This window comes from Epinephelus lanceolatus, chromosome 21 (genome assembly GCF_041903045.1).
Source record: "Epinephelus lanceolatus isolate andai-2023 chromosome 21, ASM4190304v1, whole genome shotgun sequence".
NCBI classification, from domain to species: domain Eukaryota; kingdom Metazoa; phylum Chordata; class Actinopteri; order Perciformes; family Serranidae; genus Epinephelus; species Epinephelus lanceolatus.
This window is the reverse complement of record NC_135754.1, coordinates 35,679,105-35,706,200: the sequence shown is the minus strand read 5'-3', so window position 1 is coordinate 35,706,200 and position 27,096 is coordinate 35,679,105. Positions and strand designations below refer to the sequence as shown.

General features: G+C 42.4%; 1 protein-coding gene across 8 annotated transcripts in view; it reads right to left on the bottom strand.

Annotated features, from left to right (window-relative positions):
• Window positions 1-27,096, bottom strand: part of ccser2b (coiled-coil serine-rich protein 2b) — an 86,379-nt gene that overhangs the window by 29,203 nt on the left and 30,080 nt on the right. For 3 of the 8 annotated variants that reach the window (XM_033610731.2, XM_033610726.2, XM_033610730.2), the window contains exons 2-10: window positions 21,578-22,941; window positions 20,256-20,423; window positions 19,962-20,138; window positions 19,807-19,880; window positions 17,330-17,512; window positions 5,987-6,074; window positions 2,874-2,958; window positions 1,850-1,945; window positions 13-127 (exon numbers count right to left, since the gene is read on the bottom strand). In XM_033610731.2, coding sequence (XP_033466622.1) covers window positions 13-127; window positions 1,850-1,945; window positions 2,874-2,958; window positions 5,987-6,074; window positions 17,330-17,512; window positions 19,807-19,880; window positions 19,962-20,138; window positions 20,256-20,423; window positions 21,578-22,898 — 2,307 coding nt within the window. In that variant the 5' untranslated portion in view covers window positions 22,899-22,941. Of the gene's footprint in view, window positions 1-12; window positions 128-1,849; window positions 1,946-2,873; window positions 2,959-5,986; window positions 6,075-17,329; window positions 17,513-19,806; window positions 19,881-19,961; window positions 20,139-20,255; window positions 20,424-21,577; window positions 22,942-25,366; window positions 25,422-27,096 lie in introns of all 8 variants that reach the window. The other 5 variants (XM_078163641.1, XM_078163642.1, XM_033610729.2 and 2 more) reach the window with 2 other exon arrangements.

The following is a 27,096-nucleotide window of genomic DNA, read 5'->3' as shown; positions in this document are numbered from 1 at the left end:
CTGCCCTCTCACCTGCAGCAGCAACCTCTGCAGGAACTCCAGCTGGGACCTGACTGCAGAACAGTCTTCAGCCAGTTCCTCCACATCAGCACCCAAACCAGGAGTCCCAGGAGACAGGCAGGGAGACCTGAGCAGGTGAAGGACAGAGACGTAATAAATCAGGTTAATGCATGTCTCTCTGCTGCGTTCAGGGACGAGTGTGAAATGTCTAAGTGGTTTTCGCTACAAATACCAAAATACTGGTGTCAAAAAAAACCAAACAAACAAACATCTAAATAGGCTGCTGAAAATGTACACATCTCACATACAGTATCTCACATAAGTGAGTACACCCCTCCCATTTTTGGAAATATTTTATTATATCTTGTCATGGGACAACACTATAGAAATGACATTTCGATATAACTTAAAGTAGTCAGTGTACAGCTTGTATAGTAGCATAGATTTACTTTCCTCTGAAAATTACTCAAAACACAGCCATCAACATCTAAACAGCTGGCAACATAAGTGAGTACACCCCACAGTGAACATGTCCAAATTGTGCCCAAGTGTCAATATGTTGTGTGCCAACCATTATTATTATTATTATTTTTTTAATATATATATACTTGATTAATCCCAGAGGGGAAATTCAATTTTTTTTTCACTCCGTTGTCGATTACACACAGGTCCGACCACACACATGCACAAACTGGACCTATACATGCACTAAGTGGAGAGATGTCAGAGTGGGCTGCCCATGACAGGCGCTCCGAGCGGTTGGGGGGTTCAGTGCCTTGCTCAGGCACTGGCACCTCTCCAGCTACCAGTCCATGCTCCATATTTTGGTCCGGACGGGGACTTGAACAGGCGACCCTCCGGTTCCCAACCCAAGTCCCTATGGACTGAGCTACTGCCGCCCCAAATCTATCTATCTAGCACTGCCTTAACCCTTTTGGGCATGGAATTCACCAGAGCTCACAGGTTGCTTCAGGAATCCTCTTCCACTCCTCCATGATGACATCATGGAGCACATGGATGTGAATACACCTTGCGCTCCTCCACCTTCAGCTTGAGGATGCCCCACAGGTGCACAGGTGAGTTTAGGGCTGGATACATACTTGGCCAGTCCATCACCTTCACCTTCAGCTTCCTCAGCAAGGCAGTTGTCATCTTCTAGGTGTGTTTTGGGTCATTATCATGTTGAAAAACTTGATAATGAAAACTTGCAGTCCAGTTTCTGAAGAGGGGCGATCATGCTCTGCTTGGAATTCATGTTTCCCTAAATGAAACGAGCTCCCCAGAGCCGGCAGCACTCATGAAGCCCCAAACCATGATGCTGCCACCACTATACTTGACTGTAGGCAAGGGACAGTTGTCTTGGTGCTCTTCACCAAGGTGCCACACATGCTGAAAGAGCACCAAGACAACTGTCCCTTGAATTGAAATTTCGTTACCTTAGAATGAGCTGTTTGTATCTACATAGGGAGCAGGCCCTCGTCCACGGAGATCGCCATGTTTCTACAGTAGCCCAGAACGGACAAACCAGACTCTGACTCCACTGTAGTTAGCAGCTCCTCCATTAAATATTGATTAATGTGAAACTGCTTTATTTTATATTTGTTAAAATCACCTGGTCAGTTTGTTTTGTAGAGGAAGACACCTCTGTGGATAATTCAGCCTCCTGAACAATGAACACTGAAGGAATTCTAACCAGGATAAGGTTCAGCCGGTTGCAATCTGCAGTCCTCACCACTAGATGTCACTATTTCCCCCTAAATCTGACACACTGGACCTTTAAAAAAGACTGATCTAGTGACACTGAGCTCTGGTTTTAGTGCAGAGTGAGACTGAAGATGTTTTGTGTCACCTTGGAGGACAGAAGTCCAGAATGAGGTCGCTGTCCCTGGCCATGTCTGTCCTCTTATTCCCAGGGTCCTCAGTTAGCTTGTAGCACTGGAAATCACTGAGGGGATGATGGGAATATTTGCATGATGGTCAGTTTAATACAGGCAAGCTTAGATGACTAGTGTTGAATCAGAAACGTCCCAGAACATTACATCTGCTGCCACACTGACAGACGACACAGACAGTGATACACTGGAGGAGTTTTTCAGGAAAAATCCTGCCAACATTCGCCCCAGTTTCCACGTCAGTCTCATCCAGCTACATTTAATATTTCCACTCACACTGCATGAGCGACTGTCTCTATAAAAACAGCTCATAGTTTCAGTAATTGCCTTGAAATAAGGCGGCTAACTGTCCTCGCTGGTAACTTCCACTTCTTAAAATAGCAGCAGGGTTTGTGGAGCCACAAGTATTTTTTATAACTGAACATTTTGCAGACTTGCTAACGCATAAAAAACTTTGAGCCAAAAGAGAAAGTTCATAAGGCCATGCTCCACAGATAATGTTCTGTCGCGTTAGTTTTAGAAAGTCACTGAATGATCAAGATTTTAAAAAGGCAGTCAGAGACGCTCTGTGACGGGCTGCAAAATGAAAAGCTTTTTCATTCAGCTCCGAGCTTCAATTTATTATTTGCTCCTGCAGGAGCAGAGGTTTATGACATCACTTCTTCCTCTTCATTCAATCATTCACAAGAAAATGTGAGATATTCTGATCCCATTAGGAAAATAAACATTGATTTCAGTGACCCTGTGGCTCCCCCTCTCGCTCCACCGAGCAGAGCAATTCTTCAGATTTCTAATAAGCTGACTTTGTGATCAGACACAAATACGGCTGCACACATTCATGCTCCAAAGAAAGTAATAGAAACCTTCAGTGTGATGCTTCTGTTACCTTTCCCCTAAAACCAAAACAACCAAAACTAACATGTAAACTTTAAAACCACCCTCTCTGGTCTGCACGCAGTCGACGGGAGCACGTTCCCTCACCTCTCATTGTCGTTGTGGACGTCCTGCGTTCCCCAGCAGAGCTGTCTCATCCTCCACTGAGCCATGTGGGCGATGCCGTCTCCATCTGCAGGGTTCAGACCAGCAGCACCATGAAACGGGTTATTACAAATGAAAACAAGCTCATTTGGCACATAAAAAGCAAATTAATCACAAAATGAGCCAGACATCAGGAACTTCACTCTTGCACTTTGTCTTCAGCCCCTGACAGGATCCTGATAGAATGATTTACATGGAAATAATAGAAATTAAGGGTGTGTGGAGGTCGAAAGGCGTATTGGTGGAACTTCAGTTTTAATTTCCTGCATTCAGTTAAACACATTAAAATATTTTTTATTACTAGGAGGGAACATCACTTGACCCAAACTGCCGCACCATCTAAAGCTGGACTGTTTGCTAAGCTTCAGTATTTCAGCTTCTAAAGTGGAACGTAAGCTTAACAAAATGTTTTTGCTTCTGAACTAGCCTGTTAATCTGTTTGTTTTAGCAGCTAACTGAACCGTTAACGTTCCTGAATTCAACATTTTTAGCTCCGACATCAGACTGTCAGTGGTTTAACTGAACCAAAGCATTTCTGAACGGTTAGCTATTTAACCTGACACAAATTGTTTGGATCAATAAACTAAACTTTTATTAAATTAAACCATAATTTTGTTGCTGCCTAATCAGTAAGCCAGTGATACCCAACTAATCTGGCCCTCGACACAGTACCGGGTGGCCCCCCAAAACATTATTTATTTCACTGGGAAAATAAATTGAGCTGCCTTTACAACACCGCACAGCAACCACCCTGATCTGCCTGCCCAAAATATATTAAATACTTTTAAATGTATGTATCATTGCGCAAATGAATAAAAAGCATGTTGGCCGATATGTGGATGACATGCCGATATTATCGTGCATCCCTAGCTTCCATGATGCCGGCCCCCTTTTATTTGATTGTCCAAAGCCAGGCGGCTACTGTCTGACATTCAACACAATGAACAATGAATCTGTCTAAAAAGCAGCACGCCATGTAGAACTGCAAGTTTGCTACTGCACATGCTCACATCCCGCCCTTTCTTCTTCTTCTATTTGGATTTTTATGGCAGCCTTTGTTGCTACTTGATTGGTTAAGGTAGCTTAACTCAAAACAATAAGTAAATTGCGGGTTTTTTCAACCTGCAGTTACTTAAAAAACAGTAAGAAGAGCACATTGCTGATTACCAAGTAAAGTTAACTAATCTCTGTAAGTAAAGACAGCTATTAACCCTATGGGCCCTAGGCCTTTTTGGGGCTATTTTTACTGCCTTTACTTTTAAGCTCATATAAAGGCATTATAAAGGCTACATGCACATGCTGTATCTTGTTTTTTTATTCAGGACAATCTGGGCTAACCAGATTTGCCATCATTACATGTCCTTCTATGTGCCTGTATTTTATATTAATGGAAAAACAAAAAAAAAACAAATCTAAATTCTTGCATTTTTACATGTATCTCAGCATAGCAAGTTGGAAGTTGACATATTCTGCCATATATGAAGAGGGGAGACTCTCTGGTATCTGGCAATATAAGAACCATGATGGTGGGACATTCTGTCACTTCACAGCTGTCCAACACATGTGGTTTGTGTCAGGCGGACATGATTGCCAGTATTTTTTCATTATTGCAAGAAATTCCATTGACTCATTCACAAGTCAAAAATGTGTTTTATCTGAAAGAAACATGCAATATTTACATCTAAGATAATCATTCCTCACTATATGAAGTGACTGATAACAAGATCTATATCATGGATTGTAAAGAAATACTTCAGGTTTTTATTTTGTAGACAACTGATCTGGATTTACAGCGTGATGGGATGACAGTATAATGATGTGTTTGGTATCATCGGAAAGCTCCGGTCCTGCTCTTTCAAGTGATATGCGTGGCATTTCTGTGCGACCCTGCATTCGCTTTGTTATATGTAATTTTAGTGTAACTATGGACTGCCAACAAGTGTCCACGGAAAGCTGTGGTTCCGCTGTTTCGTGTGATATGCGTGGCTTCTCGCTATGACGAACGGTTGTGGAGAAAATCCACAGAGAAGAACAGGTGTGAATTTGGACGCACTTTGCTTCGTTCGGGCCCATAGGGTTAATATTTACAGTGATGCACTGATTTATAGGCTGCACATCAGTATCAGCCGATATATTTTCCTTGTTAACTGGCATCGCTCTACACATGAGATAACATTGTTGGCTGTGGCCAACGTTTTTCCATTAACATCAATTTTATGCAGGCTAAAAAGCAGGCTTGAGACTTACAGCGACAAATGAAAATGTGTCTAGAATGATCCTCCCTGGGATGAAAGGACGCAGTAATCTCACTACCGAAGCGTCAGTGGACGCAGCCAATTAAGTTCCCCAGGAATGAGTCGTAACACCCGGAAACGAGTTAACATTTTTGCACTCTTGGTTCCCTCGTCTCAAAGTCAAATAGTTTTTGGCTAGATGCCTGAAATAAGGTCTGTAGTTAACACAAACTGAAGATACTTTCACATTTTATTCTGCAATGTAAAAATACGTCCGTAATACCCAATTTGTCAATTCTGAAGTTTTTATGTGTCTTAAAAAGGCGGTTGCTAACAAGTGAATAAATGAGACGACAGGATGTCATCACACTGAACACAGCTTTACAGCCTCACTGTGGCGGTGACGTTAAGTCATGTGACCGTGGTGTAGTTTCTTGATAACCTAATGTTAGCCTTTTATTTTGGGCGATTGCATTTTGCTTTCAAAAATCACAAAAGTGGTGTTTATTTGTGAAGATTATCTTGCTGAACAAAATTTGTACGTATGATAAATGTTTGTTTGCCTCAGAGCTTGTCTTCTGCAATAATCTAAATTCCCATTGGCGTGATGTTTAACTTTGCGTTGGGCGACAAATAAACGTCTCTATTTGACATTTAAAAAAAACAATCCTCACCGTTTTAGCTCCTAAAATGAGACTGCAGTCTTCTACTGGTTAACATGGGTTATTTTGCCTCAGTTGAAACTGACAGGCTGTTTGTGGCGGTCGTGTCTGTATGTGACTTTATGACATCTACAGTCAACACACACATGTACAAACATACCGCTGTGAAGAGAAGCATCTTCTTGGAGGTCTGCGTCCAGCATGAGGTCATCATCATCCAGATCACAAGACAGGTTGTTCAAGACGTCCTGAAAGACACAGAGAGACAAACATGGGCTATTTGTTTTGTTACGTACAGGTAAATAGGTCCAACACTTTAATGCCATCTACCAACTTCTACGCTCACAGCAGCTTTTTTTTTGTTCTTGGCTCAAACTCCCGTCTCTCACATTCACTTCTACAGGTTTTATGTGAGGGTTGTTGGCAGGGACGCCATCGTTACAGCATATCGAACATCACTGATCAATAACGTAAAACTAGAGAAGGGGCAGATGATGGATTTCTTTTCCTTTCTACCAGTCGCTCTGTTGGTGTTCATGAGGGACAGTGTGTTGTTACGAATTTTTCTACAAGGTGAGACACACAGGGACACAAGGAGACACACGGCTCTGCTCCCCCTTGCACACAAAATAAAATCCCTGAACAAACACAAAAAAACAAAAATCCAAACCAATTGATTCCCTTTCTGCTGTAAGACAGAAGCTACAGTACGAAGGACGGTGGGACCAAATACTGATAAAAGACTGAAAGACCTTCAGTCATTGTGAGGAGGTCTGTGAGCCTGCTGATCAATGCAGTCTGAGGTTTTGTGTGTGTATGGTGAAGAAGAGGAGAGACGGTTTGATTTAGACTTATTTTGAAACTTTAAGAGCCTGAAAACCAAAATCTGCCACTTAAAGGAGCAGTGTGAGGATTTAGTGGCATCGTGAGGTCTGCGGATTAAAACCAGCTGAAACTTCTTCCGTTTGCTGAGCTTGAACTCCTGTTTGGAATTCCTTCAGTGCTCATTGTTCAGGAGGTGGATGTAAAAAGTTTGGACGCTGTATCTTTTTCAACATATATTTTATCTGACTATATAATGATGAAAACTCTGTGTGTGTGTGTTCCATGTTTTTCTCCTCACTAACTTGGTCAATCCATGTGAAATTTGGCACAGTGGTAGAGGGTCATGGGAGGATGCCAATGAAGCAATATTACATCAATTGGCCAAAGGGGGGCGCTATAGCAACTGATTGAAATTGCAAACTTTGAATGGGCATATCTCATGCCCCGTATGTGGTAGAGACATGAAACTTTGCACAGAGATGCCTCTCCTCATGAGGAACACATTTGCCTCAAGAACCCATAACTTCCGCTTATATAGATTTTCCACCATTTTGAATTTTTTGAAAAACACTTCAAATGGATCTCTTCCTAGGAAGTTTGAGCGATCTGCATGAAACTGGGTGAACATAATCTAGGGACCAATATCTAAAGTTCCCTCTTGGCAAAAGTTGGAAAACTTACTAAAACTGAGCTTCTATAAGGCAATGAATATTGCGGAGGGCGTGGCTCATCACATAAAGGTGTATAACATCTCAAGGGTTTCACCCATCACCACGCAACTTTGTAGGCATATGACCACACATAATCTGAGGGGACCCCTCCATTATTGACCCCATCAAACAAAATGGGGGCGCTAGAGAGCTCATTTCTTATCTAGGCCTAACCGCCATATGGATTTTTACTAAACTTGGTAGATATGTAGAACAGGACGCCTCAAGGTGACTGGAGAAATTTAACTCTAATTGGCAACTGGGTGGCGCTATAACAACAGAAAAATGCTTCAAAATGGCTAAAATGCGACCGATCGCTGTGGCTCCCCCTGTGGACCAATGTTGGTGTTGTTTTCTAATGTTTGGTATGACTAAGTCATGGTATGGTATGCTGTACATAATCACGGAAACTGTCAGTGTGTCATTCTGTCAGTCAGTCATTCTGTCTGTCCCACGTTTTTCTACTCACTGACGTGGTCAATCTATGTGAAACTGCACATAGGCATTGAGGATTGGCATAGGTAGAAGGTGACAAAGCTGCCAGTGGGTATGGACTAGTTGAGTACAAAACAAATGTATTTAATATTCAAAATGATAAACTTTATTGATTTTCGTAGGGCTGTTAGTCGTAACGAGTTAATTGCAATGTGACTAAAGTCCGAACATAATTTGATCATTTTTTATAATCGTGTTCTGCTATTTTCGCCATCGCCTGTCTTTTAGAGGCGTTACATGGCTCAGTGTTAAAGCTGGAGTGATGACACAGGTATCATATGAAAATAGAAGACCTAAATATACAGTGGTACCAACCACGTTATGCTAGCATCTCAGGAAGGGGGCTGAATAAGGTTCCAAATGTAGGCTAGATTTTGGCGAGGGAAAAAGCAATACTGCCATTTTTCAAAATGGTGTATCTGAATATTTCTGTGGTCCCTGAACTGTGTTGCATAAATTGGGTACAGTTGGAACACTGAGAGTGTTCCAACTGTACCCAGTCACATACTCTTTACACTGTTTCAGTTTGACCAATATTTGATTAAAGCAGCCTCAGGATTGAATCAATACATGAAGAAAATAATTATTTATTCACTCACGGTTACATCTTGTGATTTAACACCTTGCAGTCATTTTCTCAATCAATGTTTAATCTGACTTTTCTCTAATCATTTATTGGAGGGATTGTTTTCAGGCCAGGACACACGTGACATCTGCTTTTCAAAACAAAAAAAACAAAGTCTTATCAGTAGAAACAAAATACACATGATTATATTTACCTGTATTTCATAACAGCTGACCTGCCCAGATTTGGCCCACGGGCCGTAAGTTGAATATCACAGTCTCTGACAACAACAGTAAAATCTGAAAACAGTTTAAAAGATTTTCCCCAAACTCATAAATCCAAAACAAACTTTACCTCGAAGAAGAAAAGGAGACGATTTAGTGAAAACAGAGACGAAGACGAGACGAAGAGTCTGACACACCCACAAACACACACACACACACACACACACACGGTTTGTTTGGAGGAGCTTAGTCACACCACAGTGACCTGAGAGGAAACCAAACGTTCACCCTGAATAACTGCTGCATTTAAACACACACACACGCACGCACGCACACACACACACACACACACACACCTGCAGCCTACCCCTGGTGGCTGGGAGCAGCCATCCACATCAACACATTACCTCCTAATCTCCTCTTTCTCTTCCTCCTCTCTTATCTCTCTTCCTCCCGTTTGTCATATTCTCTCCCTTCATCCTTTTCTCTCCTCTGTCTTATCCTCCACTCTGCCTTTGTTTCCCATCACCTCGTGCCTCTCTTTCCCCTTCCTCCTATAAATTACCCTCAACCTCCTTCTTTCCTCTACCTGTCTGCTCCTTCCTTCCTCCTCACATCTTATCTCCCTTTCACCTCCACTCCTCCCACCTCTTCTTTCTTCTCGTCCTCCTCTTCTTTAAATCTCTTCTTTGTCCTTTCTCTCTCTAGTCTCTTTCCTCCTTACTCCCTCCCTGTCCTTACCCTCCATCTCCTCTCCTCCTCTTGTCTCTCCTTCTCTCGCCTCCCCACGGTGGACATTTTGACATCATCTTCATCGTGTATTTTTGATGTGTCTTAGCTGTCGCCATCTTTGCTGTGTGCAGTTACCATGGTTACAGGTGTCTATTATAAAGTTAAACACACTCTTTACCTGTTTATATCAGACTGTAATATTTCTCACACACACACACACACACACACACACACACACACACACACACACACACCCTTTCACCAGACAAGAACGGAAATATTGGATGAATATACAAATTCAAAGATTAAATCCAGTGCCAACATGTTTCAGACTGACAGGTGTGGTTAAGGTTCCTTACTGCGACTGCAGCAACAGAAAGTTCAGTTTACTGAGGCAACATCTGCGCAATGGTTAAGTCTGACGTCCACGTCTGCCCCTAACACGAAGAACTTGTGTTTCCGTCTGGACAGGTTAAAGGAAATGGCCACTTCAGAATGAAAATACAGACAGTACTTACTGACCCTCATGCCGAAGAAGTCCAGTGTAGTTTTTTAATCCACAAAACTCGTTCAGGGTATCGGAGGTTAACAGCTAGCCGGAATAAGGGGGCGATCACACAGAGATGAAACGCAGGACGCGCAACGCCAGTAAAACAATTGATTTCCTATGATACAGCGCATCTGACCGGCGTTCAAGCGTCTTTTTGGACAGGCGTTTTTCCAGCGTCTTTTTAGACGCGCGTTTTTTTATAGGTGCTTCTTTTTAGACGCGCGTAGACGCTGAAAAGTTAAAATATTTTCAACTTTTTGAGCGTCAGATGTCAGTAGCACCATTCATCGTTGTCATCATTGGCCCAGGCAGCCAATCAAATCCTTCTTCCTGTTTTGTTGTGGCAGTTACGGCAGTTTACGAGCAACAGACAACACAATGCAATCCGACGACGAGAAATTTCTCCTGACAATATTTGATTTTTAAGAATTATACAACACACGCACACCTCAGTACTCGAACAAACACAGGAGGGGACACGCATGGAGCTGTGCGAGCAGCGCAACAAATTTGTCTGGTGAGTACGGTGTAATTGACGACACGTAGCAGCTAGTTAACTTTCAGACAGTGGGATATGTGACCTTAGTTCATAGTTCACAGTTTTTGTGCTGCATTTTTATGTATGAAAAGTGCTATATAAACAAAGTTGGACTTGATTTGATAGCTCGTGATAGTTTCACGTAAGCTAGTACTGTCTCTACTGTCTTTGAGGAAAACACTATATTCAAGGGGAGACATAGGGAGATGACGGGAGGTGTGTGTGTGTGTTGCGCACGCACCCCCGCTCCACAGGCGCTCCTTGCTGGGTTTTTTTGTCTAGCGCGCATTGAATAAGCGCTTCCAGTGTTTCAAGCGTTTTTGAAGCGTCCGCGTCTCTAGCGTCTCATTTCTGTGTGATCGCCCCCTTACAGCTACATTTGAAGTGCATGGAACCCACATTTCGAAAATGTAATAAAAGTCCGCTAATGCATTTCAAAAACGTCAGAACGGCCCGTCCGTCGTAATCCAAGTGCCCTGAAGCCGCAGCATGCAAAACTGACTTGAAAAGATGTAATTTACTCCACTTTTATAGCGTCATGTTTCACCGTATGTCGTGGAGTAGCATTTTACATCAAAATGGTGATTAATCAAAAGTCCATTTGTTCTTCTTTGATAATTGATTAATTGTGTCAGTCATTTTTCAAGCAATAAGGTCAAACATGATGGTTCCTGCTTCCCAAATATGAAGATTTGCTGTGTCTCTGTCTTTTATGATGGTAAACTAAAAGTCTTTGGGTACAAAGCAAACTGAAGACGTCTCTTTGGGTTCCTGGAAACGGTGATGAGCATTTTTCACTTTTTTTGACACTTAATAGACTAAATGATTAATCGATGAATCGTCCCAATAATCAGCAGATTAGTACATAAAAAAAATAAATCATTAGTTGCAGCCTTATTCATGAGGACTACAACATTTGTTATCGTGCATTCATTTACAAAGGTTCCTTTTACTTCATTTTTTGGTCCTGAAACATTTTCCATCAGTTTTCATCGACTGAATTACCTCCTCTCCTAACTTCTCCTCCACCCGATTTCTTTGCTCGTCTCACCTCCTGCTCTGATCCTCTCCTCCTAATTTCCCTCTCCTTTGATTCTCCTCCTCCCTCTTTATCTGCTGACCTCCTCAGCTCTTCCACTCATCTTCTCTTCCTCCTCCTCGTCTTCGCTCTACTCTCTTAACTAATCAATGTGTGGAGGCCACACACACACACACACACACACACACACACCGCTGCACCGACAAACAAAAATCTGCTTTTTCAGTGTCGATCCTCAAAAACACACAAAAAAGAAACCACCAGCTTTCAGCTTCACACATGTACATGTACACACACACGTACACATACACACACAGTCTTCAGACCAACACTGACCCCTGGTGGTCAATTAAAGACTATTAATAACAATTTCTGTCACCAAATGTACAAACTTGTGTAAAATAAAGTGACAACTGATTAAAATATAAAACACAGACCTCATTAATGTCGTCAGATCATTACAGCTCTGAGCTCACGAGGGTCAATCGCTCTCTAAGCCCTCGTTAACACACTGAGAGCTCATTAACACTCTACACATCATTCAGGGAGGATATAAACTGCAGTGAAGAGCAGACAGTAAGAATGTTTGCAGTCACAGCTCGAGCTGAGTGAAAATTGAAGGACTAACTTATCCTGAGCGTCCTGTCTGATTCTTCAGGTACTTAAATCCGCTACAGCTGCTGATGGACGTGAAACTCTGCTGTTGAATCATCAGAACAAAAGATAAACAACTGTACTAGAAAACATCTGGTACAAGTTAGTTATTCTTTTATCTCAGACATGTTAGGATGTTACATACATTGACATGTTTTGTTGTGTCACTTGGTGATGGTTGTGACGCGTATTTATCAGCTGATCTGTCAATCAGCCGATGTTAGGGAGGCGTGACCGTCCTGTCAAAAACTGACATGACGGTCACGCCACCTGCTGTCCGTCCGCCGCCTCTCCAGGATGCTGCTCCAGGTGTGGGAGAGCATGTATGTCCCCTCGTCCCTGTTCATCATCCCTGGACCCCGCTTCCTTATTTCAATAGCCTCCCTGATCCAGCGCCGGTATTTGTTGTCCTCGGTGTGTATGATAATGTCCCAGTCCATAAGATGATTTTCCCTTTTGCAGTGATCTGTTATGGCTGATTGCTCTCCCACACCTGGAGCAGCATCCTGGAGAGGTGGCAGACAGACAGCAGGTCATGCCTCCCTAACATCGGCTGATTGACAGATCGGCTGATAAAGACGCGTCACAACCATCACCAAGTGACACTTCTGAGGAAGGCGGAAGGTATGTAACATCCTAACATGTGTGACATAAAAGAACAACTAAAGTCATTATCAGAAACTAAAGATTATCAGTCTCATATTGTGGGATAAATGTGGATGAACAGTTGTAATATAATTAATTTAGATTTACCTAAAACTATGATTCACACCTTGGGGAGCCGAGGCTCATGGGTACTGTAGTATTGAAAGACGTCCTCGCATGCCAAACTGATGAACAAATATTTCTTACAGAAAAAAAAAATCAAATATTCAAAACTGCTGGACAAAACACACACTTACATGACTGTTATTATAACCTAAAAAGCCGCATGATTCTATGTTCAGTTACGCTGAGGATAATGTTTAAAGATACATTTAAATGTGGCTCCAGAGAGGAGAAAACACTGAGCAGCTCCCACTTATTTTTACTTTTGGATATACTGATCACCCGAGCCTGTCACAGTCTGATCCCAGGACAGCCTGTTCCTTCAGCCTGACATATCTATTACTGTGCTGCTTTACTTAAAGGGGAACTACACCTATTTTCAAAATTCATACATAGCATTCCTACGATTTAAGAGAGAAACTGAAATCTGTGATGTCACAGTGTACAAAATCCGGAGCTGCTCCACATACTGTTTGGTGAGAGATGTTGGAGGTTACCCAGGAGAATGTTCTGAGTATATGGAAACATTTTCTGTTTCACAACTGTCGCTTATATGTTCCTGTTGGAATCAGATACACCCTGATTAACATGTGGAGAGACACTGAACTGTGTCACCTTCAGTCAGCTCAGCCTCACACACAGCTGTGAAAGCCACACACTGTAAAGACGAACTGGTTTGTAGCTGCAGCTGTAATTCACACTGCAGACACACGAGGGAGCCAGAGGACTTCATTCAGACTTCAATAGTCCTGATAATGAAACATCAGTAAAAGTCAGACAGTGAAACATCCAAGGAAAAATCAGTCTGAACACTCACTGAGCTGTAAAGGACCCACAACTTTTCATCATATTAATTCTTAATTAATCTGAAGCTGTGAATGAGTTTGACTTAATTCTTTCTGATTACATATCATCCGGTAAAATACTGAGAGACTGATGATTACTGAGAAGTGGCAGCTTTTCTCCTGCGTTTGGTTCGAAATAGATAATAAGAGTAAGACAGAGCTTTTATTGGAGGGTTGGTCGCAGAGGGTTTCTGCCCTGTCATGACATAAATTGCAGGTTTTCAGTTGCAATTATCGTGTTGTGTTCAAGTCTACCTCTACTGTCTTTTTAATCTTAAACTGGGACCAGCTCAACAGTTAAAGAAGCTTTAAAAAAGCTTTTTGATTCAAACTGAGACTTGACTGCATCATTATTCATATCAGTGACAATACTTTCAAAATAAACAGTTGTAGTTCAAGAGCTGGTGGAAAATCCAGATTCCACTTTGTCTGCCAAATGACAAGTGTTGCATTCAGGTGCTTTTATGTTAAATTAGATGGTTATGATAGAGGTGTTTTGGAATCCACTCAGAGACCTCGAGTCCAGACTAGTTTTAAAATATGTGCAACATGTGCCAGCTGTGATGTTCTGACATTTACCGTGAGCAGCGACGGCCTGTTTCTGCCTGTCTGATGCCCAGTTTGTTTCTTCAGGCTGCTCGTCGGGGCCGAACCCTCTGCTGTCCGACGGCAGACACAAGACAACCTGATTCTGGAGCCAGAAACTGGCCTCAAGTAGGACGGAGAGGGAGGACGGAGCTGATGCTGCTGGAATATTAAACTCTCACTTTTTGTCTCTTTTCTGTTCAGCAGCACAAAACCAACAAATGCTCATCTGGCACATGTTCAGCTGCTGAAGCTGTGAGGTCAGCAGTCATTCATTCAAATAATGATTGATGGATGAACTCAGTGAAAGCAGATGATCTGGCTTGTTTTTTTTTCACAGCTGTTGGGCACAAACATTACAGCGCGTAGTTTTGTTTTAATTTAAAGGGACAGTTCACCCCAAAGTCAGGAATCCTTTTTCCCTCTTATGCCTGGTTCACACTACACGATATCAGCCTGACGCAGTGAGGTACAGTGTCGGCTCGGATCGTATACGACAATGACTGTCATACACGAATTGACCTATGGCTAAGTCCCGCCCTCAAACGCGATGAGCCAATCACAGTGCGTATAGCCATCCCCATACACTCGCACATTCTCTGCCTGGACGTCCATTGAAATGCATCACAGAAAGTCAGTTTGTTCGGTTTTATGAGCTTTTTCTGAGATTTGAAGTTTAAAAATGGTCAAACGGTGTGCATGGGGTACATGCAACTCTGACACAAGGTATCCTGAGAGGCTGGGCGACCAGGTGTATTTTTTACACTTTAAACCACATCTCAACCGAGAAAAGTGTCTCCTTTGGATAAAGTTGTGTGGTAACGTTAGACCACAACATCAACTCAACGTGAATAAGATTAACAATGATGTCTACATCTGTTCTAAGGTAAGTCAACATTGTGTTTGAGGCAACATATTGTCACTTTGCTGGAAAGAAATATAAAGTTATCTTTAACATCTCTAGCTAACGTTAGCTAAAGTTAGCCTAACGTTAGCTCCTAGCTGCGTTGTTCATCATGTCACCTTGTTTGCTGGGAGTTCATTAGCCTATTTTGTTCTAGTTTTGTACTTTGGTGATCGTACATCATTGTTAGCTGTTGTCCAAAGGGCTCTAGTTAAGCTAACGTTAACTTCTGGAGCTTAGCTTCATTAACTTATCTGTAATGGCAGAGATAACAAAGGTTGGCAAACGTTATGCTGAATGATTCAGTGTAAATACTGTAGCACCAAACTAACGGAGAGACAAGATGGTAAAGATGGTAAAAGATGGTAAAAAGGCCGTTATCCTTTTCTCATATTCTGAGCCAAAAACCTTAACTTCAGTGGCACTTTGATGCACCAAAGTTTCCAGTTTCCAAAGGCTTGTTCATGAATAATTCACAGCCTGATACATTTTTCACATGGTGAAAATTGATTTCTCTATTACTGTTGTGTGTAGACCAGTTTCTGACTTATAGAGTGACAAAAGAGATCAACAAAGTTGAAGCAGGCTTTATTTATATGTCCATATTTTTGCGAAATGCCGTGTACTGTGACACCTGCCATAGCGCCAGTCACTGAATGTTGATATTTGTCCGAGTGAGTGGAGGGGGGCGTGGCTTAGCCATAAAATTCTGATCACCTGAAGTCACAACCTAAATTCACCAAATATAATAAAGTCTGCCAGTAAACCCGGAACTCCGTTAGCGCTTTTAGCACTTCAGGTTCTCTTGTCTAAAAGTCAATACGTTTTTTGAATGGGATTTTGGTAAAATGCCTCAAATAAGGTCTGTGGTTAACAAAAGCTTAAGCGAGTTTCAGGTTTTGTTCTACGACATAAAACACGTCAGTAAATACCCTACTTGGGAATTTTGAAGCTTTAACATGTCATAAAAAAGGCGGTTGCTAACAAGTTGCTCAATACGACTACAAACCCTGTCGGGGACATTAAACGTCATCACCCCCGAACAGGCGAGAGTGCTGGCAGTCCGCCATTACAGCTTCTTATTTAGCTTAAACAGTCCGATTTCCCCATTATACAATGTTTTTAAAATAAAGCGGCCGAAATCAGTTGAAAGCTTAGTGGCGGTGACGTCAAGAGTCATGCGACCGTGGAGTAGTCATGTAGTCCGTTAAAGCCTAACGTTAGCTTTTTACTTCTGGCGATCGCATTTAAGCTTCAAATGCGGTATGAAAGCTGTTCATATGTGAAGATTATCTCGCTGAACAAAACCTGTAAATATCATAAACTTGTGTTAGCCACAGAGCTTATTTTCAGACATAATCCAAAACGCAATGCAAAAATCACATTCACTTTCTCTTCTGGGAACCTGCGCGATGCTAAACTTGTGGGTTTTGACGTCAACCCTGGCACACTCTATATGTAACGGCGTCAGTGTCCAGCTGGGTACGTGCATGATTTTCTTTTGAAACATATTTTAATGAGCACTGCAGGAGGAAGTCTGAGATCCAAGACTTTCATTACCAACGACTGCTTCTCTGTAACTGTTGTGCACATGACAAATAAGTAATTAGTATCTTGTTTGTACACATCCCTCAAAAGAAATTTGTTTGATTAGTCACCGCATCTAATTATCATAAACCTTTAACACCTGTTGTCGTACTCTCACACAAACAGAAGCTACATTCAGTGCTACTAAAACTCACAGTGAGCGTGTCGAGTGCATTTCCTTCCTCATGAAACATTTGCAGGTTAAATTTTAAGGTATTTTAAAGCCAACATTGTTTACATCAGTGTTCACATGCTATCAGCCTTCATCTTTGCTGTCTTCTCCGGCACATTTACCGCATGAGAAAAACAAAAACTCCACAGAGAACCTTTAATATAAAAATTGATTTTAAAATAATAGTTTTTCCTCCCATGGTGGCTTGAAATCTGAACGATATGATGATTTCTTCTGGGAGCAGACTGGTGTTTATGTTGATCGACTTTAACCTGCATCAGGGTTCATTATCACTCACACACAGACTTACGATGCTGTTGAGGTCGGAGTCGAAGCTCCCGATGTGATGGGTGGCGTTGCTGTTGGTTGTGTTGATGTTGATGGAGGCGGTTGTGGCGGCGCCCCCAAGTGGCTCCAGGCCCTCCTCATCCCACATGTAGGTTCCCCCAGACCCACAGCTGTCCGATGGGGACAGGTCCAGAGACGAACCGCCCTGCGAAGCACAGAGAGGACACGGAGGCTTTTATCTTGTGAGCACTCTGAATATATTCCTGTAGTTCCTGCAGTAGATACACTCAGGAAACATCTGCAGTTTGTGTGTAGATTATTTCACACTGTAATCTTGTTAAAATTATAAAAGCCAGAGAGTTAATCTGTCTACAGCAGGTGAATTATGTTTAGTTTGAAGTGCTTTCTTTCCCTTTCTCTTATCTTAAAATAAAAGCAGCCTCCTTTGACTCCTAACAGAGCTGAGATGTCTCCATGATATCTGGCTTTCAATATATTCTTTTGTTCAACAGCTTGCAGGTTTTAATGGACTCAAAGTGTCTGCTAAACGCCGCAGGATAATTCAAAATCTGTTAATAGGAGGTTAGAAATTGCTTGTATAGCGTGTGAACAAAGTATCTGATGTGTCGCTCTGCTCTAACTGTCTGTGGGTGGGGCTCAAAGGCCAACTGTAAACTACTGCACCTATGAACTCTGACTCAAGTATGTTGACACTCCAGGCATTTACTATTACATAATTTTAATGACGTTACATTTTGTCACTGCATTCTAGCAAGACATACTAAGACCTTGGATATTTTTGAGAACAAATACGTTTCTCCTATGTTTAAAAAAAAACAATCTGTGGACACAACAGTGCAAAGACAACTCCAAACTCTGGCTGAGTCAGTAGGTGGTGATACAGGCTGCATCAATGGTTCACCAAAAAGAAAATATTAATTAAGGTGGAGCAAGTAACACTGGGAGCAGCAGACGCCTCCATTTGTCTGTGAAATGGTGCAGCAGTACTTTTATTTCTCCTGTTCATTTTTACTCTATTTTCTTTATTTATTCATTCTCTTTTCATTCTATGGCGTTTGAATCATCTTTTTTGTAAGTTTGTTCTGTTTTGGTTGGTTTGCTTTTTTTCTATTTTATTGTTTTTTTTGCCATGTGAAACACTTTGGGGTGCATGTTTGTATGAAAGGTGCTGTATAGATAAAGCTGAGGCCATGTTTACACGAAAATGATCCACTGAAAACAGAATCGTTTCTCATTTTTGTTTTGAAAAAATTCCGCGTTTAGATGACAATGTTTTGATAACAATCGCCGTGCACACAGATTCGCAAAAATGACCAAAAACGCTGCAGTATACATGCCAGGCCAGTAGTTGGCAATGTGATGCTTACGCTTCCTTCTACAGAGCGGTGATGTAGAAACAAACAAAATGGCAAACGCACGAACGTTTGTCTGGACGGACGACGAGGTGGAGTTACTACAGTAAATCTACACTATGATGGGGAAGCCTTGATAAATTCAACAGGGTGAGCAGCAAAAGCAGAGCTCAGGAGTCAGCCATTGTTGTTGTGATGGTCGACTTTCTCGTGCATGCCTAGTGACTGGAAGCGTGATGCGCACGTGCAAAAAGTCTCCGTTTTCGGCGGAACTGCATATTGCAAGTTTACATGACAACGGAGACGCTGCCGTTTCCAAAAAATTGCACTCTGGAACCTGTTTTCAATACACCCAAAACGCTGCTGTCATGTAAACGATCGGCCAAAACGCAACTAAAGTTTACCGTATTCAGTTGAAATCGTTGTCGTATAAACGGGACCTGAGTTGAGTTGAGTTATTAATGTAAAGTACTCATTAGACCAGGCAGTGCCAACAAAACACAAACGAACCAGTAGTTTGCGTTTTGTTTTTATTGTCTCTAATGCATACTTATTCCACAAAGCAACAACTGGCATTAGTAAATTGAGATGATGTCATCTGCACCTCAAAGGGCTTTTCCCAAAAATTCTGTTTTAGTGACCTAAAACCATGGATGTATAAAGACAACAGTGGTGCATGAAGCCAAAAAAGTTTGACTTTCCAGATATAAAATTACCCAGATCTTACGCATCATTACTTTTTCTTGAGCCGAGCAGCTAACGTCTCGTTTAGCGCTCTGCTAACTTAAATGGGGATAAAATGACTTCCAAATGTTTCCGAAAATGGATCAAACCCTGGAAGTGAAACGGATCATTGTGTGGAGCTTGTGACACTCAAAAAAAGTGTATCCACTAATTGACAGACGTCTCAATCAAAATGAGGCAAGAGAAGTTTGGTGTTGCCTCTAACAATGAATCAAAGTGCATAAGCTTTGTTTTTTAGATGGAAATTCTTTCATCTTTCAAATACAAGTTGAAGAGCACTTTACCAGATAGTTGGTGAGGAATCCAACAGGCTGTTATTAAAGTGACAGTTACAGAAGTCTCCTATCTGCTAACTGCTTATTGGTCTTTATCATGGTGGTACCTGCTCGTGGTAGTCCGGCTGACTGGACGTTCTCCGATGGGGGAGTTGGGTCAGATGATGATCCCCTTGCTCACCTGGGGAGAAACATAATTAGTTTACCAAATGTTTCATGACTTTTACTGACCTGCACATTCATCCTGTAAACTCAAACTCACCGCTGAGTCTCATGCCGGCCCAGTCCATACCGTCGTCCAGGAAACAGAGGCCTGCTGCCTTGGTGACACCGTTAACAGCCACTTTGTCTTCATCAAACCTGGTGCATGACTGGTCGAGCCCTGAGTCATCCTCATCGTTTTTAGAGGACAGAAGCAGTATGCCCACCCCTCCGTTTCCTGCAGACACAAGACCAGATGCTGTCAATCTATTGAATTCACAGTTTTAACCCCTAAAATGCACCGACGCTCTGCACATATCTGACACAGTAGAAAATAACTGTTGTCTTTTCTTACCCAGGTTGTCAAAGTCGTCCATGTACTCCTGACTGGTGTCGTTTCTATCCAGAGACGAGTTGGAGGACAGGGACATGTCCTCCAGTGTCTCCCCCACAATCGACACCTCTCCCTGGGATGCTGGCTCTGCCGACAGCCCCTCTGTCTCTGGAGCCTCCGGGGGACTTTCTGATAGTGAGGAGGAGGAGGAGGAGGAGGATGACACAGGATTAGAAACGTCATGACGGTGAGAAATCAGAGATGACTGCATAAAATAGAAAACTAGTTTAGTTGAAAAATAACATATAAGATGTGATATTAGATATGAAAGATAAAGTCTAAAAAAGAGAAGAAACATTTGAGATTCAATTTCAAATATGGAACATGGGATAAAATGCATGATCATAACATGACAGGATGTGAAAAAGAAAAGTAGCTGAGAAGTGATGAAAAGAGAAAAGACAAACCTAGGATAAGAGATTTGAGGAGATGAAACAATGAATAAAATAAAAGATAAGTTTACAACAAAGATGACAAAAAATATGATATGTGGTAAGAAATTTGCCTTCAGATATCAGAGATGGAAAACTGAATAAAACATGAGATAAGAGACGACAAATGAGATGAGAACTGTGACATAAAATATGACATGAGCGTCAAAGATTTAATCATGTTTGATGACAACAGGAGAATGTGAGAAGAGATAAGGCAGAGGGAGAGATTTAATGAGACGAGAGATGAGATTTGATATGTGAGATCAAAAATAAAATTACATATAAGATAAAATGAGCTAAATGAGATCTGATAAGATGTGGGGGGGGGGGGGGACGAGTGGTTTAAGTCAAGATGTTGATGGAAAATGGCGTAAAACATATGAGATGAACGATGACATAGGACTTTGATGATATTTTGATGAATTATTAAATCAACTGCAACTAATTGTAATCAGGGATTTGAAATGAAGTATCCGAAATTAACCAAAATTTCTGCCTCGTGGTTGTGCGCTTCCTCGAACCTGTCAAGTTGCACTTACAGGTTATATCCAAGTCTGAAATATCATCACTTCATCATCCTGTTCGACATCTGAGTGAAATTTTGTCATAATTAGTGTACGAAATTCTACTTAGTGGACGTTTGTGCCAAATTTGAAAAAAATTCAGTGATTTAAGAAAATAATAGCCCGAGCCATTAATTGAAGTTTTACGGTATACTCCATAAATTTAAATTTTAAGAGGTTTAAGATGAGAAGAGAGAGAGAGTAAGTGACAGGATGAGATCAGTCAAGATGAGAAATTGAGGATGTTTGAACAATGAGAGTCACGTCCGTGATAAGAATCTCATACCTGGGCTGTTTTCTGTAGTCGAAGGCGTCTCCACTGAGTCTCTCCGTGCTGTCAGTCCTTGGTTCACTTCCTGTTCATCCCCTAGCTCATTGGCTGAGGTCACTCGGAGGGGGCGAGACTGCTTGATGAGTGACGGGCGTGACAGCTTGTAGCTGATGCCGCTTGGCTTAGAGGCGGGGCCAAGGCTGGGTAGGAGGGGCTTCTTTAAGGCCGTGGGGGGAAGTAGGGAGGGGATGCTGAACCCTGACCTCCCTGGAGCAGCAGAAGTTTGAGCTTTGGCCCCTCCACCTCTGCCTCCTCCCTCAGGAGGCTGGCTGGTACCTGGAGGCTTTGCTAAGCTGCTCCTGGGCGGAGCCTGAGCAGAAGAAGCTCCTCGCCCCGCAGCTCTGTTAGAGGAGTAGGAGCGGGTGTTGTGAGAGACTGAGGAGGAGGAGGTGGAGGAAGAGGTGAGCGTGGGGGAGGGCTGCCGTCGGACCTGCGTGAGGCTACGTGACCGAAAGCGATCGCTCTCTGTCAGCTGGCTGGACGGAGCAGAGCCGAGGCTGTCACTGGAGTAGGAGCGGCTGGCCGGTGGTTTCTTCTGGAAGGGGGAACCAGAACGAGAACCAGGACCTGAACCTGGTCTAGAACCGCCAGAGCGAGCAAAGTTCTGAGGCTGTCTCAGAGAAGTGCTCCTTGGTTTGGAACCAGAAAAACCATTTAGGGTTGGTTTGGTGCCGTTGCTGAGCCCAGGAGAAGTTTGGCTCGGTTTGGAACCGTGCGATCCACTTTTAGAGACAGGAAGTGTTCTGGGGCTGGACTGTGGCGATGGTGTTGATGAAGGTGTTGCAGAAAAACCAAAACTACGCCCCTTTCCTGCAGAAGACGTGGTTGTCTTCTTGGCATCACGCTGTGACACCACTGGTGATCCCGGTTGGCGTTGGGAATTAAACTGATGGATGCTGTTAAAGGAGCGGTTCTGCCCGACATTCCCGCCAGTTCCTTTCCTCCACTCCTTCTCTCCGTCAGCTCCTCCGTCCTCCACCTTCTCATTTTCCTTCTTCCATTTCATGGAAAATGAAGTCGGCACTCTGATGAATCCATTCTGTTTAACAGCAGCAGGGGGCGTGGTCAGACTGCTGTTGACCCCTGCTGGGCCGGGGTGGTGGTAGAACCCATTGGTGAGGCGAGTGCTGGTGAAGGTGCCGGTGCTCGCGGTGGCAGCCGGACCTGTCTGAGTGCCATTGGAAAGTGCAGCAGATTTGGGACGTGAGCCAAACTTGGGAAGCCTAGAAACCATGGTGGGCATGGTGAGAGGATCGAAAAGAGGAGGGGCTGACATCAGACCCTGCCCACTTCACCATGGAGACACTGAGCACCAGGAGCTGGAAGGAAGGAGACAATAGAGACTGATGTTAGATCCACCTTTCTAGGTTATCACATGGGCATATAAGGTATGTGCAGGTAATTTTACAAGATGTTTTCAAACCAAATCTAAAGAAAAGTGAGACTGATCTTTTGACAGATTTTACAGGAGGACTTCAGCCAACATGAGGAGACAATAATAAGACTTTAATAAAGGTTATCATCTGTTGAGATCAATCCAAACATCATTTAAGTTTTTAATAGAAAACACATTCCCATCAAGAAAATGCTGCAAGTGAGTTATCAAGTTTTAAGCATAGCATTAGCATTAGCTTTATGTTAGCTTGTGTTGTAGCTGTTGAAAATATTACACATAAAAACATAAAAATGCTTGAAGGTCCAAATTGAAACCTCATAACTAATGCCTTCTGCATATCCAAAACCGTTTGGCCCAACAGCGACCATAATTGTCAGACATTTGATGAATGACAATCTAACATCCGTTGGGTACTGGCCCACAGCTGGCCCAGGAACTGTGAACTGGAGATGATTCTCATGCCAGTTTGTCGGAGTTCATGCCACAAAACACGGCCAAGCCAGTCATAGGGGCTACAGCTGGCTCACATTTGGTCCGCTGGTGCCAGAAAACAGCCGAACACACCGACACTCAGCCGCAATCTGCCACGCTGATACTAGATTTACGAGGCTGATACAGGCACTGGTGTTAGAGAGCTTAAAAACATTTTGCCAGGGATCCCTTCAGTCGGCCGTGGAGGAAAGTAGGGAGGGGATGCTGAACCCTGGTCACAGTTCTTGAAAACTGTGACCAGGATTTTTAGGAGTGGAACATTTTACAGTGTTAGAATCAGGGGTGTCAGCTGGCAGGATGGGATCATGGATGGGAAGGGTGTGACAGTTTGAGAACGTCCCACCACGAGAGATTCAAAAAGCAGGCAGCAACAGTTCACGGCTAACTCTGAGAAAAACAGCAGCCAAAAATGTCTGCAAACTGTGGAGACACTGAGGTCCAGGAGCTGAGTTGGCAGAGGACCAGATCAGCTGCCATATAACTACTGACATGTTCCGCCATTGTTACAGGTTTATATAATGCTGCTGACGTGAATGTTATGTCACACCAGAGGCCCATGCTGTTGTGTTACAGCTCACACCTCTTTATTTATGCTTCCATGCTGTCTAAAATCACACACTGGAGCCACATGACGCCGCCATTTTTCGGTGCTGTGTAAAAATACAAAGGCGCCGTAAAGCAGGGACTTCCCAGCCGCTCTATGGTGCCATCTCAGTGTAACAAAGGCAACAGTGGCCGACCTCCAGTCTCCACCCAGGTTGCCCCGGTGAGTAAGCTGATTCATTTTGGGCCACAAAACCCCCCTTAGCATTAACGATGTTAGCTGTGCTAACAAAGCTAACAGTTATAACATAGTCAACAATGCTAAAGGGGCTTTTGTGGCTCAGACTTGAGCAGCTTTATTTACGTGATGACCGGTGGGAGACTGGAGGGTGGGAACAATGTTTCAACAATAACACTGTTCAGTTGGGGCGGCATTAATACTGGTAATCACCAAATGAGCTGTGCCGCTGGCTAGCTAGCTCCCATCAGACCCAGTTCGTGCAAAGTGCAGTGAAATGAAGAGCAGCAAAATTGATCTACAGACTGACGTGAGTAACCAGTCTGAAATATTTTCGGCAGTTAACTGACTGACATTGCCAGTTAGAATAAACTTGTCAGTGCTCTCTGGTGGACAGATCATGTAACAAAGCAGCTCAGATTTACAAACATATGTACAAGATGCTGTCCAAATTAGTGGCTACTAGTTTGTAAACTGGTTAGTCTCTGTGGCTAGCAGATGCTAACAGATGTTGACAGAGTTTTATACTACCTGAGTTTAGTTTTAGAATAGAGATCAGAGTGTTTACTGTCCAACAAAAGACACAGTGACCCTTCTGAGCAATACATTTGCATCATGAATCTCCTGCACAATACAACAACTGTGTGCAGCCAGTTTCATGTTCATGAAAATTCTCCTGCAGACTTCCATGATGAACATGGCTGTTGAGAGGTCTGTAACATGCCTACAGTGTAGAAAATAATTTACAGTCATGAGTCAGTGGAAAAATCCAGCGAGAAGCAGCAACTCCGACACAAACTGTCACTGAGTGATTAACACCTGAAGCACGTGGCAGCTCCAACACTGCAGGCTGAGTTCAGACATGTGGTTGGTGCAGAGGTAACACATTAACCACCACACACACACACACACACACACACACACGCCCTAATAAAAACAATCAGCTGCTCAGTAAACGACAGATAGTAATCAGACAAACGATGTTCAGCAGGGCACACCCACCACATCCTGTCTGTGTGCAACACACACACACACACACACACACACACACACACAGGTGAGACAGGGTACATACCCTCAGGCAGGACAGAAACAAGGCCGGCCTGTTTCAGAGCTGCGAGTGTTTGATTCTAAAAAGACAGATTTTGGGTGGAGCGTCACTTTAGTTGTTCCTTCAGCACAAACACATCAGGCCTCAGTGAAAACACTATAACAGACTGATATACTGCGGCTGCACCTAATTATTGTTGATTTATCTTCTAATTATTTTCCTGGTAAATCAAACTATCTTTATAATAATAATAATAATAAAATATTTTTACTTGTATAGCACCTTTAAAAACAGTTTACAAAGTGATTTAACAAAGAAGCAGAAGAAGAAACCCCAGAAGCAACATAACAGAAGCCAAACTGAAGTGCTGAATGTTGAAATAAAGTAAGACAAAAAAGACGCAAAAACATATGAGCAAGAGGACAGACAAGACTGAGTAATAGAGATAAAAACGATACAAAAAATACCAGTAAAAATAAATACAATAAAAAGAGTAAAACACAAAATAATAATATTAATAATAAGGAGGATAAAGACAGTCTAAAAAGACACAAATAAAAACATGAGATCACAGAAGAGCACGTCTGTGAAATGGGTTTTAAGAAGTGATTTTAAGGAGGTCACTGATTCTACGAGCAACTTTCAGGTGTGTCGCTGCAAAGCTGAGGGGCGCTGCTGGCAACAGTATAACAGTATAAAAAAACAAAAACAAAAATTCCCAGAACTCTAAGTGAAATATTCAAAATGCTTATTTTGTCCGAGGAGCTGTCCAAAACTCAAAGATATTAAATCTACAGTGATACGAGATACAACAAGCAGGACAGCATCACATCTATGGAGCTGGAGACTGTTTTTATCTGCAAAATGCTTGAAATGATAAATTGATTATCACAATAATTTCCTTGATTTGTACAACAGAGCAAGCCTTCAGTCTTAATTTGAATTATAAAGGAGAGAAGTACGATTTAACAAAACAGAGCTAGGAGCTCACAGTCTGTACTGAAGCATCGTGGTGCTCTGAGCTAAATGCTAACGTCAGCATGCTAACATGCTCATGATGATAATGCTAATATCGTGATATTTAGCAGATATAATGTTCACCATCTTAGTAGTTTAAAATTAGACAAAAGCCCTATTCGGACGGGATTAGTTCAACGTGGAGACGTGAGGTAAAGTAATCATTACCAGGGATTTTAGTCCTTTCGAATGCGCCATGTCTGTAATCATTACGGATAATGTCAGTAAACATTACGGCGACATTTACCTTCTGTAAAACGGTCCAGAGAAAATACCTCGGGTAATATTAACCCCGTGCGAACGCGATCCTCTGTGAAAATGTATGTAAATATTTCGTCACGTCCTGTTTACAACCATTTTTCTGCGTTTACAACTACAGTCCCTGACAAAAGTCTTGTCGCTTATCCAAGTTGTAGGAACAACAAATAATAACTTGACTTGTAGTTGATCAATTGGGATCAGAAATGGCTTATATGAAAGGCAAAGGCCTCTAGATTATGCTTATTATACCAAAATAAAGTTGTGCATCATTCACTGAATTTTATCATTTAATTAGGACAGAAAGGTCAGATCTTGCTTGGACAAAAGTCTTGTCGCATACAAAAATAATGTACTGTAGAAATGATACTTTATTTTGAATACACAAACATGCTCCAATAACATCAGAACATAAAGTCATGGTGCCTTGGGAAAAAGAATTAATATCGTGTATGACTCCCATGAGCTTGGAGGACTGC